Source organism: Lampetra fluviatilis, chromosome 7, assembly GCF_964198595.1.
Source record: "Lampetra fluviatilis chromosome 7, kcLamFluv1.1, whole genome shotgun sequence".
In the NCBI taxonomy this organism is placed as follows: Eukaryota; Metazoa; Chordata; class Hyperoartia; order Petromyzontiformes; family Petromyzontidae; genus Lampetra; species Lampetra fluviatilis.
Genome location: NC_136281.1, coordinates 7,809,267 through 7,831,416, shown reverse-complemented (window position 1 = coordinate 7,831,416; position 22,150 = coordinate 7,809,267). Strand labels below are relative to the sequence as shown.

The following is a 22,150-nucleotide window of genomic DNA, read 5'->3' as shown; positions in this document are numbered from 1 at the left end:
GGAAATAATAATAATAATATCAAGTCACCTCCTTGAGGCACCCACACACCTCACTGTTGTCGCAACAAATGGAATCACAACGAATCTCATGGCGCAGCGACGGATCTGGCACTGGGAAGAGAATGGAACACATGTGGAGCCATGGGGAATATGAAGACGTAGCGGGCGCACAAAAACAAAGTGTGAGAATCTGAATGGAAAAATATCTCGGCTGCTTTATCGCCCGGATTTAGCTTCCACCAGAAGGCACTGATGTACGGTGTTTTTTCTGCAATATTTTGCTGTCTTTTCTTGGATTTTCTGTTTGCACTTAGTCACATATTCACTTTAAGATGTTTTTTGTTCATGTTTTTTTGTTGTTGCGGTTGCACCCGATTCAAGAGCCGAATGGCTCACAGGGCTATACCTAATAAATGAACTTGAACTTGATACGTGTTATTGGGAAAACCTTTACATAATTTTTGCATAGGCACCGTGATTTGCACTCCTTTGTCAATCTACTACGATGTGTAGGTCTCCCCAGAATGTATTTATACTTGAGGAGTTCCAATATGTCCTCAGCCGTGACGGTTGTGGGAGTCGTTGGCCATACTTCACCACGCTGGTCAGTGTGAGTTCATACGGACTGTGTGTGAACCAATGTGCTTCCCAAGGGCAGTGAACTCATTATTATAAGCATCTTCATTCATTGGATACCCCCCCCCCCCCGAAAACTTCTCAGCATTACACGTTAAGTAGACAACATAACAGGGGTGTAACGATACATCGATACATAAAATCGAATGTGTGTTTTTAGGTTAGCATGCAAACGATGAACCATTCAGGAAACCACTGCAGTGTCCGCTCCGGTGAAGGAAGAATGGCAAAACTACACGAACTCTCTGCTGAAGCCTTCTCATCGTGGCCAGCAGTCATCGACGTTGGCATCTAGCTCCCGAACATATTGCTGCCATATGCAAGAGTGCAATAGAATAATTACGGAATTATGTGAAAATAACATGCAAATGTGCCTCAAGGAGAGTATTTTTTTTTATCAGTGCGTGCTGCATGGTTTGATATATGGCAAGAAACCTGGTCAATAACAAAAAAATAATATGATCTATGCAAGCCCACTTACATTTCTTAACAGTTTGAATAATGTCGAAAAAAACCTGCGGATGTTCTACAATCCACGTGTTTCTCTTTATCTCTCAATGCAATTCCAACCATGTGTCTCTCGATGCTTCTTTGTGCACTTCCCAGTTTTGGTTCCACTTTCCTATATAAAGCATAAACAATTATATTAACATTGCCAATCCCTTGGCCGACAAAGCTATATATTGAATCTAGATTTATAAAACTGACAAAAATACCTAATGTCTATAATAAGCTCAGATTAAACTCTTAAAGGCTGTGTTAATTGATCTCCTTAACACATATTTACTCCAAAACTTAAGTTTTCACAACTGATTTTCCTCCAGATGGAGAGAACAAATCCTCAAAACGCAGCCCAAATCCCGGAATCCACACTGGGATACATTTTCTTCCTATGAAATACTTACACACGTGTAAGTTTGCCTTGCTTGAACAGCATACTTCATTATTGTCAAACTCAAGCATCAATCAATGCAACTGCGCCACAGACAGCAATTTAGGTGACATTCTCAATCAAAACTAAACAATTTTATTTTACCAGGTAATGCCCACTGAGCCTCAACAAGTTGTCCGTCAAATTCTGGATGACGTACAGTGGGAGGAGGAGGGAAAAGGAGGAGTTAGTCATCCAAATTAAAACATTACATGTAAATCTAACAAAATCCATTGGGACTGCTCTCTTGCTGCTGCATGCTTTTTTTAACAGGAGCACAAGCACAGCATGTATCAGGCAACAAAATCAACTTCCCTCCAGCTCAGAGGCTTTCTGCCATTTAACTTTCCCTTTGAGGTCGACAGCTTATTTCGAAATGTCACGCACGGTCTAATATTTGTCACGGGTTCCTTGCACTCTTTTTTTTAAGACTACTGAAGACTAACAAGAATATATATTTTTAAAAGCAATTGCCGGGTACAATGTGTTCCTAAATGGATAAGTCCTATACCGCCTACTAACATCGAGGTGATAATGGACAGTAGGTGCTTTAGAGGTGGGTGACAAGTGTGTAGGTAGTGTGGAGAGTTTGCTCAGCTCCTTGGTGTTGGAGGAGGTATTCCTTACCCCGTTGCACACATGCACAAAGTGGTTTTGGGGGATTGTTCCTTCCATCACCAAATCAAACCAAATGTGCCTCGATCACATCACCAGATCTCAGAAGCTAAGCAGCAAAGTTGAGCCTTGTTGGCACTTGGGTTGAAGACCACCAGAGGTTGTCAGGTTGTAAGAATGGGGCTGGGAGGTGGCCAGGAAATGGAAGCTATGAGCGTTCATTATCCTTTGTACGCTTAGGTTTTCTGCAGATAATTCGGTTTCCTCCCACATGAAGCCAAACACTCATGAATTGAATTAGTCAAACATCCCAATGCAGGACCATTTTTAAAATTGAGTGAGGACTCAAGGAGGCTTTTCTGGGTAAATAATTAACGGTAAATATTTGGCATTATCGTCATTGTTTCCTCTCTTTTAGCCTCTTGACCAGGGGCGGTTCCTTCATTAGGGCGATTGGGCGACGCACCACCAATGTCATTCAACCACAGAGTCACGCTAGCCGTCACTGTGCCTCTGGATATAGTCCAATCAGCGTCATGCTACGTTCTGTGGAGTACCGCCTCTTTTTGGGCGATTTCCCTCCGGCTGAGAATCGCCCCGAGTGGTCCCATAGACTTACATTCAAAGATGTTTTTTTTCGAACGGGGGGCGCTGCAATGCATTCTCTATGGCTTCCGGGAGGGCTCGCACTAACGTGCTTACGTCATCATACGTAAGCACGTTTCATCCAACAAAATTATTTGTCGCCACCTAGTGGAATCTTTAATAAAAGAAACATGAGTGGATTGTATTAATAGTGAGTATAGAAACAAACAAGATGTATTGTAAGAGTCACTTTATTTTTCATTAATATTAAAGAAGTGAAGTTGCCTTTACATGCTTAAGCTGTTAATTTATCCTTTGCATGGGTGGACCTTATCCTTATCAATCATCCAGACATTTGCCCCCCCTGAGAGATTTTGCAGGAGCCGCCACTGCTCTTGACTGTGGTTAGATTTGTGGTTAGATTTATATATATTCCTTTCTGAGTGAGTTTTATACCCAGTGATGTGATCCAATGATTCAATACAAACTCCTTTGCAATATTAGGCTTGCAACAATTCACCCACTCTTCTCTCCGCCACCAAAACATGCACAATTACATGAATTCTCCTGAATCAGGATTTCAGGGTCATGGTTCAATCCAAACTGTTTTTGTCTCTCTTGCTCTGTCTCATATAAATTCAGTTTCGCTCAGTCTGCTCAAAATGTAAATGTGTGATTTAATAATTATAATGTCTACATATAATTTGCAGACATTATAATTCTAGCCATTGAACAATTATGGTCACTACACCACGCAATTTCAGATCCGCTTCTGCGGCCATCTGAAACGCTCTTCCTTTCGATATTTGGAAGGCACTGGTGCTATGCACTTTTAAATATAAATTTAAAAAAAACTCATTTCTTTAGAACTGCTTTTAATTTATTTAGTTTGTTGTCCTTCCCCCGCACCTAAAGTAAAGTGCAAAAGAAGTTCAACATAAAAAGATCCCCCATATAGCCTTAACAGACTGTAGGGGCAAGTGCTATTAGCGAGCACCTATGAAGGCCGCAACGGTACACGAGGGGGTGGGTGGCCAGCACCACGCCCGACCGCCTTTGTCTCCCTTGTGGTGATGTTTACACACCGCACCAGGTACTCATTTGAGGCTGAGTCGACCTAGAGGATGCCCAGGAGCGGTTCAGATAATCGTCACTGGTGATGGCCGTGAGCGGGAATCGAACTCGGGTCGCCGGGTTCATAGCGCAGCGCACTAACCGCTACACTATCGCTCCCCAACATACACACATTTGCACGTGCGTCGTACCCGAAAGGCAGATGTAGGTGGTGTAGTCTCCCTGGCCGCCAGTGGCTAGAAAGGGGATCCGCTTGCGTGTCCGGCGCCTGACTTGCACGGCCCCCAGCATCCTCTCGTCGTTGGGGGCGAACACCTCCTTGTTGAGGACCGATTTGGCACTCATGGTGCAGTGGGGAACCACTGCAAACAGACGTAGCAAGGAGCACAATCATGGCAATGAGTGCGCAGTAGAACGAATAAGCATGTGTCCAAAGATAAAAGAAAAATATAAAACATGATGACGTCACGATTATTTTTACACCCCTCACAAATGAAAAAACAAGTTAAGTTATTTAAGGAATATAACATGATTATTTTCACAATCCATTTTTTTTTATCACCCTGACTACTGGATATAATACAAAAAAATCATATCTAAGTGCATTCATATGGAACAATTGTTTTATTTAGTTAATTGCTTTTGTAAAATGTTGTTTTACGATTGCTGTATGCAAATAATTTAAGTACCGAATTTATAGGATGCGGGAGAGCTCCTTTCATCCGCCGCCCTAGATATCCACAACTCCTATTATTCGTAAAATTCGTAGGGTCCCTGAAAAGTAAAATTATTCCAGATCATATTCTCCCTATTATCCACAATTATTCACTGGATAATTGGGAGTAAGCTCGCGGATAACTTTGTGAATAGGATCGGCTTTGTTCTTCATGCACATCTCTTTCTCCACTTCTACTCTCAACATGCAACATTGAGCACTTTTGGGAATATTTTGACAAGTGAGCCACTGAGAATGAAATGCATGTGCAGTATAGTACTGTCCTCAATGCTTTCAATTTTTCTCATTTGAATGGCTCATCGCACATTGAATACATAAATGTACGTGAAAACTAGTTGTATTTCAGAAATTCTCAACACATAATGTATTTCACCAACCCAATTTAAGAGGTATAATTTGTATACTTTGTAAAAAGGAACGTTTTTATATGGTCGAACAGTTGATGTCATTTACTCATTTTAATTTAAAAAACGAGAAAAAAACACATGTTCAAGACACACATTTCCACTGTGTTCCTTTTACCCTTGAGGCAACATCTTTTTACTGTCAACAAACGATGCTAATTAAAATTCAGCACAGACAAATGCAGCACTTGACTCAAACAGGGCACAGTTTTGAAATAAAACCATAAAATATTATTAGTGCTATATACACAAAAACAAAGATGTCCCGTGTAGCCTACACAAGCTGCTGCGGAAAGTTCTATCAATGAGTACCTATGAAGGCCGACACATGGCATGAGGGGGTGGTGTGGCCATCACCACTCCCGGCCTCCTTTGTCTCCCCAGTGCCAATATTTACACACCACGCCAGGAAATAACTTAAGGCTGAGCCAACCTAGGGGAGGCCCAGAACAAGTTCAGATAATGGCTACTGACTTTGGGTGTAAACAGGAATTGAACTGAGGCCACTGGGTTCAGAGCACAGCGGTGCTAATCACCACGCTCCCATGATACGTAGTATACATTAAAACAACCCAATCTTTATTATACACTCAGAAATGCTGCTGGCAAACTGAAAATGTCAATGCATTTGTTTGTTGTTTCCACCACCTGCTGCAAAATGAACTTTTTTTGTGTGTGTTTATCTCCTGGACTATCTTGTTTCCAAATGTCAAGCTGTCAGAAAAAATTACAGTAGTAAATTGTTGAAGCTTCCAGCAACAACTCAATCAGCACGCACACAATCTCACACAAACAGGATGTGGGGTGTTTGTCTATGTCCCTTTAAAACTGAAGTATGGTCAGAAAATGCTCCGCAACCCGCACAGTGTCGGGAAGGCCCTCAGCTTGCAGTGCGTTGACAGAGAGGATGGGCCACGTAAATTCACCAAAGAATTTGGACACATGGAAACCATGCAAATGCTGTACAGCAAGGGAAACATGCAGGGACAGCATTGTCAGTTATGTGCAGACAAACCTCAAACAATATGTACACTGTATTTCGAAGATGCTTTTGGCAATGACCCTTCTTCAGAGCAGAGGTCAGTCACTGCCTGAAACGTCAATCAACTATATGTTTCTATTATAAGGCAGGGCTCATGGCAAATGTGGTGCTATTTTTTTGTACATATATTTCGGCAGCGAGTGTAAACATCGACTTGTAGACTTAGGAATTATTCATTTTGTGCATGTTTCCGCGTGGACATGCAGCCAAAGGCTTTTGCTCACAGGCTCAAATACAAATATGCAGCCAACCCATTTGCAGACGTGAGCAGTTCACAAACTACACATCACATTTACGTCTCACAAATAAACAAAATACTTGAACAATAAATTCCATTGGCTTGGCAGGGATAGAACACCTCAGCTATAAGCTACAAGGGAAGAAATTGGAATACGAGGCCACGTGGTCCCCATTTTTTTGCTGAACTCAGAATTAATCGCGGCCGGAGAATGGGAGTGGGACCATCCCTGACATTGAACCACCGAAGCAAAAATCTGATAATCGTTGCTCCCAGCGGGGGAAGAAGGGGAAAAAAAATGACTGATTCGGACATCGTGTTTATGTTATTTATTTTTAAATTAAGTTTTTTGTTTCGGTTATATCCCCACACCCCACCTCGACTGTTGTCGGGCACTGCACCCGGGTCACTTCAATTGGCCTCCATTTAGGAGCGAATTACTCAGAGGTTGGAACGAGGATGTTGTGCACCCACAGAATGTGATATACTCTCTGTGATTCTTCTTCTTTGCGTTCAATAATATGTATACATTCCAAACATTTTAAATCCACCCACGGATGGCTGTCCTCCGACGTGATGTTGGTCATTGGGATTTTGTTTTATATATATGTATACCATACTTCACCACGCTGGTCAGGAGAGGTTGGTGAAGGCCAGGACAGGCAGTGCAAGTTGGAGTTTGCATGTCTCTCTCCCCGTGGTCGTGTGGATTTTTTCTTTGGGTATTCGTGTTTTTCCCTCCAAATTTAGAAACATCCGTTTGGAGCATTTAGTTGATATAAATTTCCACTTGATACGCCACTTCGTTGAGCTATCAATTGTGGCAAAGTTGCTTCTGAAAAATAGCTATATGTTCTTTGGGTCTTTCGGTAAAGTCACTTAGGTTCAAATTAATAAAAAATAAAATAAACAAAAAGTACGACGTTTTAATCACAACAAAAGCGATCGTCATCCTCCTGATGTCTCCCTAGTGACGATCGTTTAATCTAAACAGTTTTTTGTTGATTTTATTATTATTAATTTGAACCTATCTACGCGACTTTACCAAAACACCCAAAGAATACGAATTCATGCTGTCACGAAAGCTTTAAGTCAAGATTTAAGAGCTATATAGCTCAGTGGCCCTTACCTAGTAAAATAAAACATACAGTAGTTTAGTTTAAATTCGTTTTGATATCACTTGCTACTGATGTTAGCCATGGCCGGCAATCAAACTTGGGTCGCTCAGCACATTGCGCAGTCCGCTAGCCACCGCACAACTGCTGTACCCACATTCAACTAAACAGCCTCGGAAATCCAGAGGGGAGCGACTGTCATCATGCCCTTGCCAACCTGCTCACACTGGAGCAATGGCTACAGACAGTGCAACTGCCTTGTGTGGGCTTGATGAATAACACTTGATCTTAATTAGCTCACGAGAATATCACTGAGTTCCTGCTTTAAGTGATGAAAAAGGAATAGACGAGGCGTTCCGTTTCTGGCAATAAAACAGGTGTTAAGATGTTTGAAGTGTTTGGCCCATTTCCTGAAGTGTGCTTTAGATGTAGAAGTAAAGCAGAGTGCTGAGAGAAAACCGATCAAAACCAGATGGATAAATCTCAAACTCGATGCGGATAAGTCAACAACCTACTTTCTGTACTGTACTCACTACCCTGCACAAAGACAAAGATCCCCCGCCTAGCCTTAACAGACTGTTGGGGCAAGTGCTGTTAGCGAGGCCGGCACGGCACACAAGGGGGTGGATGGCGAACACCACGCCCGGCCGCCTTTGTCTCCCTAGTGGCAATGTTTACACACTGCACCAGGTACTCATTGAGGCTGAGTCGACCTAGGGGAGGCCCAGGAGCCACTGTGTTGGCCGTGAGCAGGAATCGAACTCGGGTCGCCGGGTTCGTAGCGCAGTGTGCTAACCGCTACACTACCGCTCCCCGCTCTCCTGCACATGGATGTCTCACACATACACTGGCTCAACATCTGCATGTTCCACCAACCCAACCTCCATGTCACTGGATTACAGGTGGTACAACCACACGAGTCTCAGCAAACAATGGCGTTTCACTACTTCTTTAGTACTCTGCCAAACGGCAAGTCCTTGGCTCCAACCCCCGCCATCCTGCCTGATTTTGAGCATTCTTATTCACTCCACTTAATGGGCCCCTTCCTTCAAGCCATCAAGCAGAAATTATCTTTCTTTGTCTGCCTCTTGGCTTCTTTCCCCAGCATCCTTCCTTCTATGACTTCCTTCATCAAGCTTCCACCTCTGAGAATATGCCCACTTCACATTGTTTGCCATGTCCGGCTAATCTAACGATACTTCACTCTTCCTGAATCTGTTTGAGTATTTCCAGAATACATTTGATTATATATTCTAACATGTGTTCTCCTTTTGACTATCGCCGCAAGACTTTCCAGTGTTCCTATGTCTTCCTTTCTTCGAAGCAAAGTTTCAATTTCACTGTATTTAAATGGAAACTGCAGGTGTTTGTATGTTGACGAAAGAACAGGTTGACTATTAATTGACCACGTGAGTACATCCTAGAAAATGCCTTTTTGCACATTTAGATGTATGTACCCTTTCAAATCCAATTTGCGCTTAAGTTGGCCGGGTGATGCGGAGGTCAGAGGTCTGAGTTGGCACGATACGAAGACCTTGAGATTAAATCTGGGCAACCGTCGCTGATTACCGGTAAACTATCTTCTTAAGTACAGTGAGTTGATGGTCTCAACCTGGTCACCAATGTTTGGATAAAACATCATCACAATACATTTGTTTCCAAACTCAATGTGGCTTACTTCCAGCTCGAAAAGAAATATATCGAGTTGACTGGCATGCAACAAACATTGATCTCTGTAGCAGGACGGATGGGTTCAGTGCTGTCGCCCTCGTGTGGACGACATCTCAAAAGTAGTTCTGTGGTTTCTGCTTCCACAGACCATTCTCTGTCCTCTAACAACAGGGGGGGGGGTGGTGGGGGTGTGGCACTGCCCAACAAGCGTTATATAATACGACACCAATATCACAATTTGGGACAAAAATGGAAAAACCGAAAACAAACACCATTTGCGGAAGTGACGGGGGAGTCACTGCCAATCTTTCTCGCCGATGTAACCCCTCGGTCAATTAATCATTTCCAATATTTATTGTTTAACTCTTACACAAACATGTGTATTTGAGTCGAGGTTCTTCCTCCTTGCCTCTGCCTTATAGTCGTGGAAGTGATGTCCTGCTCGAATGCTCATTGAGGCGGTGCTCATCTCCAGTTAACAGGCCTGAGCCAGTGGTGGAAATTCCACATTCACATGGCAGGTACATGTATATCCAGACGATGGCCAACTGCTAACGTCCCCACAAAATGGTTCATAATCTATCAACCCCGAATGGGGTTATGGCCTAAGTCAACTCCCAACCAGGATTTCAACTCACAACCTTTCCATTACGAGACACTCGCTCTACATCCGGCTAGTTCTGCTGCATCCAGTATTGGATAGGTAAAAATCTAATTTGCAATAATTTCCTTGTGGAATACTTGCCGCTACATGGCGTCTGACGTGTCTGCATAAGGGCAGAAAATACATCAAATAAATGCGTTTATATTGAATCTGATAATTGCTTTGTTAATGCAAAGAAAGTAGTGCAATATACCTCGTGCGCTGCAATACTCTGGCAATTATTTATGCTAAGACCTTACTCGATCCTGACAGTGCTGATGAATTCACGTTTCACTTGGGTGTGCTGAAACCAAAAATAGGTTTCAATCACTTTGGTTCTAAATTATGGATCGTAATTTACAGCGCAAAACATACCTCAAGGGCTGCACAAACGTGCAAGCCATTAAAGATTATTGTGCTATAAATCAAGCAATTTCACCGAATGTATTCATGTATTATGCACAGCCCAAAAAACGTGTTGGTAAACAGTACGACCTTCCACGTTTGTAATTGGATTCTCCGAAAAAATATTTCAATAATGTTACTTTATTCCCAACAGAGTCCTATTTTCTTCGCACATGCAATGCCACAAGCACCACTCTACAGGTTTAAAAGGAATGCCAGCCAACATCAGACGTTGCCACATGCCACCTCAGCAAATGAACATAGCTCAACGTCGAGTAAGGCCCGACACATCACCCCGAACTGCAATTCCTCTATGCCTCACTTTCTCAATGGGATTGGAGTAGTGGCAAAGTGAATAGCGCACTGCACTACCAACTGGGTGACTTTAATCATGAATTCATAGATTTGGTATTCGCGCCATTCTTAAACAAAACGCAAAGGCTATCTCGATTGCATTGTGAGTCAATCGAAATTTGTGGTTAATTTTCAAATGTGGACTTGTATCAGTTGCAGTCACTGTATCAACCGGTCTGAGGACCCCACTTCGCAAACCCATACTGACCAATTCTAGATTTGAAGCTTTCGTGACTGCAAGGAATCATATTCTTAGGTTTTTTCGGTAAAGTCACGTAGGTAAAACATCAAAATTAATGAAAATAAAATAAAATAAAAACAAAAATCACGACGTTTCGGAGGCAACACAAGTCTCCGTCATCAGGTGGGACACTTGATGCAGCTAATTCGGCTGTGACGGTCCCACCTGATGACGGAGACTTGTGTTGCCCCCGAAACGTCGTGATTTTTGTTTTTATTTTATTTTATTTTCATTAATTTTGATGTTTTACCTACGTGACTTTACCGAAAAAACCTAAGAATAAGAATACCATACTGACCAGTGTGGTGAAGTACGGTCAAACAACCCCCAAGACTGATAGAGGTTGGGGAGACCTTCATTCAGCAATTGATTGATAAAAGACTGTATTTCATTTATTGAGTCACCGTTAATCATCAAACCACAACTCATTAAGTCCAATACTTATATATATATAAACCAAAGACCCTAAAATTGAGTGTTTTACAAAAGGAAATAAATTGCAAACAACATAAACTTATCCGTGCACTTGTGTGGGGCTCAGAGGAGGAGGGTCGGGAACTGGACGTCTCGGCTGATTTGACAGGGTAGAGATATTCTGCTTGCCTAGCACAAGTGAATATTTTAAAAGTAATTCTGCAGTGAATATTACATAACCGGCGAGCAAGTGTAGTTCATATGAGATGAAGTGCGGTATTGTATATCCAAACATCCATCTGCCTTTGCTTTCTCTCACACTACCCCGGGTCTCCAAACACCAATTCCATCAAGACCACCACCAATGTTATCACAGTATTTGCAACAATCTGTTTCAGCTGAAAACACGATGCTTTGGTCTGCATGTGGATGGGAGCTGGTTTATACAACTTCAAGTGATTAATGTTACATCGTAAATGTCCTCTGCTGTCCTAAGAGTCGCACATGGGTTTGCCACCTGTCCAGGTTTCACGCAGACAGGCCTGGAATTGACAGCTGTGTTCCGTTGGCAAGAATGTGTTCGTACTGAGATATGGAACCGGGATAATGTTGAACTCTATTACCGTAGAATATATTGCACCATTTTCATAGATTTACGCTGACTGAGAAACATGTCTGGGATCGGTTGGTGGAAAAGTTATCAACTCTCACCACATCTTACAAAGCACACTGAGTATGCTTTGTAGACTACTTTGTAGACTGCAGTGTGTTCAGAGTATAATTCATCGTTTTGATTTAAAGCTTTCGTAACTGCAGGGATTCATATTCTTTGTATTTATTATTTCCCTTCTACGTGACTTTACCGAATGAACCAAGAGTATAATTCATAGTGTTTGCTGCTGGGGCTGTATATGTGCTGCTGGTTGTAGTGTGCTGTGGTTAGTGGGCCTCATGTGCCAAATTAAGGAGCATCAAACATCATATTAGTTAAAACACTGGGCAGGTTTATTAAACATCCCTGCTAATGTACACTCAGCGGCATTATTAGAACACCACAGTTAGTCAATTGGCACGCTGCGTGCGATGGGGTAAGTTGAATTTGATTTTGTTTAACCAGGTGATAGCTCAAGAAGACAGGATAGTCTAATTTGCAAGAATGACATTGGGCATTAGTCTTCCAGGAGGGGGCGTTTGTTTCTATGCAAAATCTCTAATTGATTAATTTTACAGAAAAATCTCGACGTGGCAAATTTGGACACCGAATACTCTTGTGAATGACGTCATCGGATCTGTATCGTCCACTGTGAAGCAGACGGCGCGTATTATGATGGTTATCACACACCACAGTTATCTAGGTAAGGCCCTCTGAGCTATACATCTCTTTTTTAGAAGCGACCTGGCCACAAATGATAGCTCAACGAACTGGTTTGTCGTTTGGAAATTCAGAGCAGCCACACACTCCAAACGCGTGTTTATGAATAAGAAGGGAAAAACCGGAGGACTCGGAGAAAAATCCACGCGACCACATAGAGGACACAGCAAACTCCAAATATACAGCAGGCGTCAGGGTTGGGATCGAACTCACGACCGCCGGTATATCAGCCGAGTGAGTTAACTTCTTGCCACTGTGGTGGTCGAATCCAACCGTGAACCTCTGTAATAAGTGGTGAGCACGCTTCACAAGTCCATGTCATCGGGTAAAACGTGGGTGCTCCCAACATCTTCCAAGACATTCTGACCAGTGCGGAAGAGTAGGCCAAATTACACCCACATACGGCTCTCAATTGCTTGCAGTACTGTATTGTGAGCAAGCAATTGTAGGACTGCTAAATAATTTCAGTTAATCCTTTTTTTACATCAGTTAGGTCAAACTATTTTAATGTCCAATTGTATTTTGGTGTTTCCGTGCAGTGTTCATATGTACAACATGGCTGTTGTACATAAAATAAGTGAGCTGCAACTGGTATATAAAACCAAGTTTGGGAAAAGCATCAACTAAACTGTGAAAGGTTACCCTGTCTTACCTTACAGATATTAAATATTAAACCGTTTTATTGTTGTGTATTTTATGGATGCACTGCAATAGCGTTACTCCAGTTCATGCACTGCATATTTAGGTGTGTTTTGGTTGTAAGTGTCTTGATTTGGTGACGAGCACTTGTGTCTATTAAATATTACGTGACCTGCCAAGAATATAACAAGCCAAGAAGCAAATAACGAATGTGAAGAGTATCTAAATAAACCATAAACATAAGAGCGGAGGCACACGGCAAAGTTTCAACGAGAAAATTAGCATAGAAATTGCTTCCGTAAAAGTACAACCTGGAATGATTGGACGTTTCATTAAAAATGGGGCAGGAAGATATAAAACATAAAAGTCAATCAACGGAAGAAAATTAAAAGGAGTGGAAGAACAAGTTTGTGGTGTTTAAACCGCTGACTATGACAACCCATATTAAATTGGGTTATATCAGTTTAGGTTTGTCAACAATTTAAATCTAACGTTTTCACTGCTTCACGAGAATGCATCCAGTAGTCTTGGTGGGTGTCATATGAAGACTCCATGAAATACCTTTCCACTCGGAGCAAAACTATAAATCCATCAGCTTTCCATTATTCAGCTTTTTTTATCGTCATTTTCCTAGACCTTAACGTTTCGTCTGAATACAGATTCCAAGTAAAAACATACAATTACAGATAGATCATGTCATCATCATTAGACGTGATCTATTGGATGAAGGCCTCCCCAAGCTGTTGCCATTTCTCTTTTTTTTATTCAACTTTCCAATTAATTCTAGATTTGAATACGTGCACGTGAGCTGATTTATTTGCTCCATCTCTGCGGCTGTACGTATCCTCGGGTGTCTTCTCTGCTTTAGCTGCCACTCTTACGTACCCCACCCAAACCACTTGATTTTTGAATGGCCATTAAGATGTCTCACGCGTGTATGCTCTCTAATCCACGTGCAACTCTTTGTCTCTCTCAATGTAATTGCATGTACTTCTTTGCGAATTTTTTTTTATCTTGTTATGCTCATTTTCTTAATTAGTCAATGGCTTTGTTTCTTATTCATATGCGGAAGTAGGTAATATAAACTAATACAAAAGAAACCGGTCTTAATTTGGCACACCGGTATGTGGCATTTTTTATTCAGGTTCTAGTTTTGCAAAAGCACTCCAGCCTGCACTTGTCTGCCTCTTCAGTTCATCATTATCATCTCATTACACCTTCAAAAGCCGACCTTGGTACACATGCTCTGATGTGTGTTGTAGCCGAGCCACAAGGCAGATATCTAAAAAAAAATTGCGAACTTGTTTTATGCGGAATTTTGTTGCTAGTTGTCTAAATAAACATTAAACAAAAAAAATTTGACAAATGTTTTGAATGTCTGTTTTGTTTCTCCCTTTAGTTATTTTTTATTTTCACTTCATATTTTTTTTACAAAAAAGTGTCTCAGTAAAACAGCCCATATAACAGTTCAAATGTTTCATATCAGTCGCTTCCAGGCCAACAGAGATGATTTGTGGTGTCCTATCCCAAAGGGGAATCCCTCTGATGTTTCCTAATACATGACCATCAAAACCCTGAGTGGCCTTTCTGAAAGGCTGCAAGTACTTAAAAGTAAGGTTTGTCTGCACCATTCCTATTAATGCACTGAAGAAGTTTCGTAGAGGAGCAGGAAATAAAGCATCCAGAACTCTGCCTGTTGAAGATAACCATGGAGGTCTTTGTAGGCATTGCCAGAAAGTACCCTCCAAAATATCAAAGGCAAAAACACCAACTGGCAAATTGTCTCTTATTTCCTTCGGATACGCATCGGCAAAATTATTTTTAATAAATCCACTCTTCTCCTTGCTAATGTATGCCTTAAGGGTACAAATTTTGAAATGGATTTCCCACCACACAAGTGAGGCATGTGAAAAATAGCAGTTCTGTTTTTCGGATCCAGTGGCAAATAACTTTTTTTTAAATAAGCATTATCGGCAGTTAACTAAGAGGGCACTCAGGTTACGTTCTCAGTGGTCTCGCTATGAAATATTCTCTTTTGATCCCAGTGACAATGTCTGACGGTTGACAAAATCATTGAAACCCTGCATGAGGGCATTGGAACTAAACATAGCTCAGCATTATACAATTAGTCAACAAGGATGACATCTATATAAGAATAGGCTTTGCCTTTTCTGTCAATAAAACAGGTGTTAAGATGTTCAAACACCAATATATCAATTGTGCGTTAACCACACATACTTGTGGGAAAACATGCAAACAAACATGATCTGATAATGTGTGCATTGGCTTTGAAACTGATTGGCCTACACCAGCCAGCACAAAGGCAATGCAGGTATCAATGTATTAACAGCTCGGGTTGAGCTGTTCAAAGCCCCTATTCATATTTTTTCATCACCTTGATACTCGCAAAAAGGTCCCCTAGAAATAAGTATTCCGTCAAATGAAAGTTATAAAGAAAGGTCATAAATTCACTATCATCCATGACCAATTGACTGCTGGACGAAGGCCTCCCCATTTCGTCGGGATTTCTCACGATTCTGCGATGCATACATGTCAAGTTTCAAGGATTAGCCGCGACACGGTTTTTCACAATGTCGACGGTGTCTCACAGCCATGCAATGAGTTCATCTTCTTGGTTCTTTCGGTAAAGTCACGAAAGCTTTAAATCGAAATTTAAATGCAATGAGTTCTCACGTTTTTTGTTGCTCAGAAAATGACTCACTCAGCCCTATTGATTGCAGTGTATCACCGGTAGCTGCTGCCAATGGTTCAGGACTTATGTAAGGGTCAGCTCCAAAAGTTTTGTCTTTGCTCACGATATTTCTGTGAGAAAGAAAGCAGGAAACTAATAACTACCCAAGGTTTGTATTATTGTCATTGACTATGGGTGTGTTAACTAAGCGAGACAGTGCATTAGCCTATTGCTGCTATGCAAACAGACCCGTACCGCTCTGTTCTTCAAAGTGGACTTGCCTGCTGCTTGACATTCCAACGTTTCTGTGCTGAGGTTTCTTGGGTTCCCTTTCTCTCAGTTTCTTGTGTTGCTACCTCTTTTCTTGGATTTCTTCCCAAAGTATTTCAATGGGGGTCCCATTATATTGAACTCTCTGGAGTTGGGATGTATGGCGATGCAGCAATCCACCCAGCAGCTGCGCAACCGATTTCATCGCTCCATCTCCTCGGGTGGTGATTCTCTCGGATGCATTCTATTCCTTGGCTCCCACTCTTCACTATCCTTGCCCATTGGTCATCGTCACCTTCTCACAACGTGTCCTGTCCAATCCCAATTTATGTTTCACAAGTTTGAATGCTGTGTTTTTTATCTAAAAAAATGTACGTTTAACCTGCATATGTTCTCTAATCCATGTGTTCCTCTTTTCGTCTCTCAATACAATTACAAGCACGCATGTCTCTCTCCGTGCATTCTTTACGGATTGTTAGGGGGTTTTTTTTTATTGTAAACGACCCTTTTAAACACATTCTTGCGGAGGGAGCTGGTAGGAACGTTGGGTTGCTCGGTCAATGGCCAGGGTCAACGGCGGCGTGGTGTATTCCGCAAATATGCCCGACTGTGAGGGCGGGCACAAGCCGGCGTGAGTAGGTTAAACGTTGAGTTTTATAAGGGCACCACGGGGTGACCAGCCCCCCACCCAGCCCCTCTCCACCCTCCACACCCAACCCCTCCCTCCCCACCCAGCCCCTCCCCACCCAGCCCCTCCCCACCCAGCCCTTCCCTGCACGACGGAAACATTAATCCCTTGTGGGCTGGTGTAACCAGGTGATTCCTACCAGTATCAATCTTGTGCCGTAGTAGGTAGTACACAATGGTTAACGACTTTCTTTTTTTAGACAAATTGGTATTACAAATAATCATTAAATTATTGTGCGCATTGTTGCTCAATCGTGATAATGAATATTACTACGCTACAATACGTAGTAAAATGCCGTAGCACCGAATGTTATGTTAAATGTTACGAGGCAAAGTTAATTAAATACACGTACTACACCTATATCGATTCCACAATTATTTTGTTGTGTATTATGGGCTATCCAGAAAACCCGGCTTGCTTATTTTCCCTAGTTTGCACACGTTGGGGGACACGGGGATTTGTGGAATGATATACTGCACTGCATTACACAATTTTGGGCCTCTGCAGAAATGAAGCGATGACATCAGTTCACGTGCAGCAGTGTGATGAATTGCGTGGCATCGCAGGACCGTGAAGAGATGGCAACAGCATGGGGGAGACCTTCATCCAGCAAGACAAAGTGATCATCGGCTCAAATGAGCATCGAGGCAGTGCTAACATCTCCTCTTTACAGCCCTGAGCCAATTGGTGGCAATTGCACATTTGTACGGTGGGGATGAGTCTCTACAGAGGACAACCAACTGTTAACCCCACGAAGTGCTTCTCATTATAAAAACCCCGGATCGATGATGGGCTAAGTTTACCTCCGAAACCAGGATTTGCACTCACAACCTTTTCATTTGCAAGACGCTCGCTCAACCGCTAGCCGGCTCGACTGCATCCTGCAGTGGCCAGCCAATTATTTCAACACACTATTGAAAATCCTGGTATACTCGAGTAAGTTAATTCAATATGATGATTAAAATGTACTAAACAGAAATGCGGGACCATTAAAAAACAAAAAACTAAACAGCACAAACCACCGACCGTCACTTCACGTCTCCACCAGGTGAGTGAATGGGTGCCTTCTACCCTTCTGCAAGGTTACGTGGCACTTTACTCCGCGACCCATGGATGGCGCGATTAACGCAATGAGCGCCCAATTGTTGGCAGGCACGGGGTCATTCATACGCGACACTTGGTGACACTCGATCGGCATCTCCTCCTTAAATTGACTCGAAACGCCGAAAGCCCCCGCGGGGGATAGCCGCCTCACTTATCGCAAACCTGATGCCTCGAGTTCATGCTCAACGTTATCAAGGCGTGTGTTGTGCTCATCACGAGCATGACCTTGCGACGTTGGTCAACACGGCGACTAACGGCGGCTTCAAAGTACAACGCCGGTCGTGACCATTCTCGACACGCGACTTCATTGTTTTCCTTCATTGGCACAGCCACTTAAGTGCCGACACACAGACGCGGAGCGACGCCACGCTACTTTGCTCCCTTTTCAACACGATCGCTCCGAGCAGTTCGACTTTTTCAGTACAAACTAATGATTATCTATATACACACACGCGCGCGCGCAGTACACAAATATACATTAAAACTGCAAAAACGTGCAGACCGCGCGTATATTTCTCAAACGGAACAATTAGCGATGCGTAAGCGCGATTCATCACGCGTTTATACCTTCTCCTCTCGCTGGGGAGTCGTAGGGAAGACCCACAGTGCCGTCGAGTAGTGGTGCAGTGGCTGCCACGGATGCAATGAAGAGGATGCGAGGTACACACACACGCGCGCGCGCGCGCTCTTTCTCTCTCGCACTCACTCACTCGCGCAATGTAAATTAATTACTCGCACGTTTTACCTTGTGACGCTGGCCGTCCCACCACGGTGGTGAGTGTCGCGCAGGGCTGCCTCTCAGCCAGAGACGAACAATCAATCGGCCGGTTGCTGCACGCACAACGAAATAAAGAAAGATTCCCCCCCCCGGGTTTGCCTTGAACCGGACAAGTGGCGTTAACGAGCACCTATGAAGACCGGCAGGACGCAACGCGATCAGAACCACTCCCGGGCCGCCTTTGTCCCTTCCCCCCCCACCCCCCCTATAGCGACTATATTTACACACCGCACTAGGTACTCATTTAAGACCGAGTCAACCTAGGGGAGGCCCAGATTATTGTCGTCGGTGGGCGTGAGCGGGTAATCGAACTCGGGTTCCTCCTGCCGGGCTCTTGGCGCAACGTGTTCCCTTTTCGACCGCGACCAACAAAGAAAAAACGAACTGTGACACACTCATTGTCACACTCACTCGCACGGAATGCAATGATGAATGGCGTGTTTACCTTCCCACGCTGCGAAACAACGCCACACACTCTCTCTTGGGGGAGTCCCCGGCACAATGCGTCCGTGAGCCGCAGTGTTGCACTTCAGCCAAAGAACGATGGAATCGAGTGGGGAGGGGGGCACGCTCACGCAGACTCTCGCACTCAATCACTCTCAACATGCTCGAGATGTCGTGAATCACGAGGGGGGTCCCCCTTCCACAGCTTCGGCAGCGCAGACTCAGCCGCGGATGAGATGAATCGGATGGTTATGTTTTTTGTTTGTTTGATATTTGTATTATTTTATTATTTCCCTTCTACGTGACTTTACCGAAAGAACCAAGAATATGAACCCCCTGCAGTCACGAAAGCTTTAAGTAAAATTTTAATATAATCGGATGGTTGTTAAAATACAGACACAGACTCTCTCTCACACACTCTCTCTTTACTCTCCCTGCACTCTCTCTTTACTCTCCCCCACTCTCTCTCACACCACACACTCTCTCACACCACACACTCTCTCTTTACTCTCCCCCACTCTCTCTCTCACACCACACTCTCTCTCACACCACACACTCTCTCTTTACTCTCCCTCACTCTCTCTCACACCACACACTCTGTCTTTACTCTCCCTCACTCTCTCTCTCACACCACTCACTCACTCACACCACACACTCTCTCTTTCCTCTCCCTGCTCTCTCTCTCCATCTCACACCACACACTCTCTCTTTACTCTCCCCCACTCTCTCTCACACCACACACTCTCTCACACCACACACTCTCTCTTTACTCTCCCTCACTCTCTCTCTCACACCACTCACTCACTCACACCACACACTCTCTCTTTACTCTCCCTGCTCTCTCTCTCTCTCACACCACACACACTCTCACACCACACTCTCTCACACCACACACTCTCTCTTTACTCTCCCCCACTCTCTCTCACACCACACACTCTCTCTTTACTCTCCCCCACTCTCTCTCACACCACACACTCTCTCTTTACTCTCCCCCACTCTCTCTCACACCACACACTCTCTCTTTACTCTCCCTCCACTCTATCTCACACCACACTCTCTCTCTTTACTCTCCCCCACACTCTCTCTCACCACACACTCTCTCTTTACTCTCCCTCCACTCTATCTCACACCACACTCTCTCTCTTTACTCTCCCTGCACTCTCTCACACCACACACTCTCTCTTTACTCTCCCTCACTCTCTCTCTCACACCACACACTCTCTCTTTCCTCTCCCTGCTCTCTCACACACACCACACACCTCTCTCCCCGGCAGCGCGCTCACGATGTTGCGTCTTGTCGAGAGCGCGACACCAGCCAAGAAGAATTTAAACAACCGCGCGTCCCACGGCGCTTAACGCACAGAGGGAAAAAAAACACTCAAACAACGCGCAATGCACGCTGATGATGATGGACACGGACTCACGCACACGCAACCTCGTGCGGGATAGCGAAACTACACGAACTCACCACGAAGCCATCCGTCCGTTCGTCGTGGCCAGCAGACCTCGACATATCGCATTTAGCTCGTGCACCGCATTGCTGCCGTACGCAAGGATGGAGTCGAACAGTGCAACATCGCCGTTTTGTCAATGCACGCCAAGCAGGTCGTGAGGATTATTTGACCGTTGTTGGTCAGTACGGGTTAAATTAATGTTGGGGGGGGGGGGCGGGGGGTGCATGGACTTGGGGGCATAGAAGTACGCAACAACAATGGGCTGCCCTCTGCTGCCCACAACGTGGTCGTCCATCGGAGCACTACAAGCACTGTAATACCACAGGGTCACAACCTGCTGAGCTCGACGAGATAGAACGAGATCGGACGCATTCCCGGGTGATTTGGTCAAAGAGGCTCTTTTGTAAGAACACACTGGCGGAAACAATTTGCAACAATAGCGGAGGCGGATGAGAGTGCATCCCCCCCCCTGATGCAGATGTGGAATTTGCTATAAAACAGGTCCGGTGGCCACTTAATAAATTGGATTAGTTGCAGGATGGTTGGGAGTGTGCAAGCAGATGTAAACAACAGGACTCAAACAGACAAGGGCTGCCCTGTGTCTGCTATTGTTTAGATCAACGTTATGTCACGGCACTGTATGTATTTCATGTGCGTCCAACTGGGACCCATATCTAACAAAGAGGGTTCTTGCCTATAGTATATGGCAGTTCCCCATCAGCGGTTTCAGCGTGCCTGGCTGCTGATGAAACATTTCATGTTGAAACCAGTCCAGAGTAACCAATGCTGTTGAAAAATATGCTGACTCCTAGAACACCGTGTGTCCGATGGTTGATGTAAAACAAAAATCGAAACGGATATTGTAAAGGTAAATATTGCATGCCTAAATTTCGATTTAAAGCTTTTGTGACTGCAGGGATTCATCTTCTTGGTTCTTTCGGTAAAGTCACGTAGAAGGGAAATAATAAAAGAATAAAAATAAAACATGATAAAATAATTCTCAGGACGTTTCGGCTGTTTGCGTTGTGGCCGAAACGTCGTGAGAATTATTTTATTATGTTTTATTTTTATTTTATTATTCCCTTCTACGTGACTTTACCGAAAGAACCAAGAAGATTGCATGCCTATTTCGTTTGCGCTAAGATTGACTACTGGCCCTTGCGCCGATTTATCTCCAAATTTCTTTCACCGTGATTTTCAATTACAGAGTAGCACGTGAAGTATAAATTAAAATGTTCATGGTGTCAGAGGTGCCTCCGTGTACACACTAAGTAAATTTCAGTGCATTTGTGGCTGGCAGACTCTGAGTCAGATTCAATTAGCTTCGCTTTCCATATTTAAATCGCACAGTTGCTACGGTTCGCCTAGTTATGATTCACAGGGAACATCCAGTGACCGTTTGATTCATTTCATTCATTTGGGTTGTATATTCCATTGCATTTGGATTTTCTCAAGACTTTAAGGGTGTCTTTGTTGATTCCTCTCGGAAATAAATTTTAAGCTGATGCGTAAATACTTTTCGGTTCTTTCGGTAAAGTCACGTAGGTGAAAAAATAAGAATAAAAAGAAAACATAGAAATAACTAAATTAAATCACGACGTTTCA

General features: G+C 43.5%; 1 protein-coding gene across 5 annotated transcripts in view; it reads right to left on the bottom strand.

The window, feature by feature from the left end:
• Positions 1-20,631, bottom strand: part of LOC144933263 (syntaxin-binding protein 6-like) — a 67,094-nt gene extending 46,463 nt beyond the window's left edge. Inside the window, exons 1-3 of one of the 5 annotated variants that reach the window (XM_078857947.1) lie at positions 20,560-20,631; positions 18,615-18,700; positions 4,033-4,203 (exon numbers count right to left, since the gene is read on the bottom strand). In XM_078857947.1, the coding sequence (XP_078714073.1) occupies positions 4,033-4,203; positions 18,615-18,700; positions 20,560-20,570 (268 nt within the window). In that variant the 5' untranslated portion in view covers positions 20,571-20,631. Of the gene's footprint in view, positions 1-4,032; positions 4,204-18,436; positions 18,469-18,614; positions 18,701-19,092; positions 19,494-20,559 lie in introns of those variants that run through there. The other 4 variants (XM_078857946.1, XM_078857948.1, XM_078857951.1 and 1 more) reach the window with 4 other exon arrangements.
• Between the last annotated feature and the right edge of the window lie 1,519 nt (positions 20,632-22,150).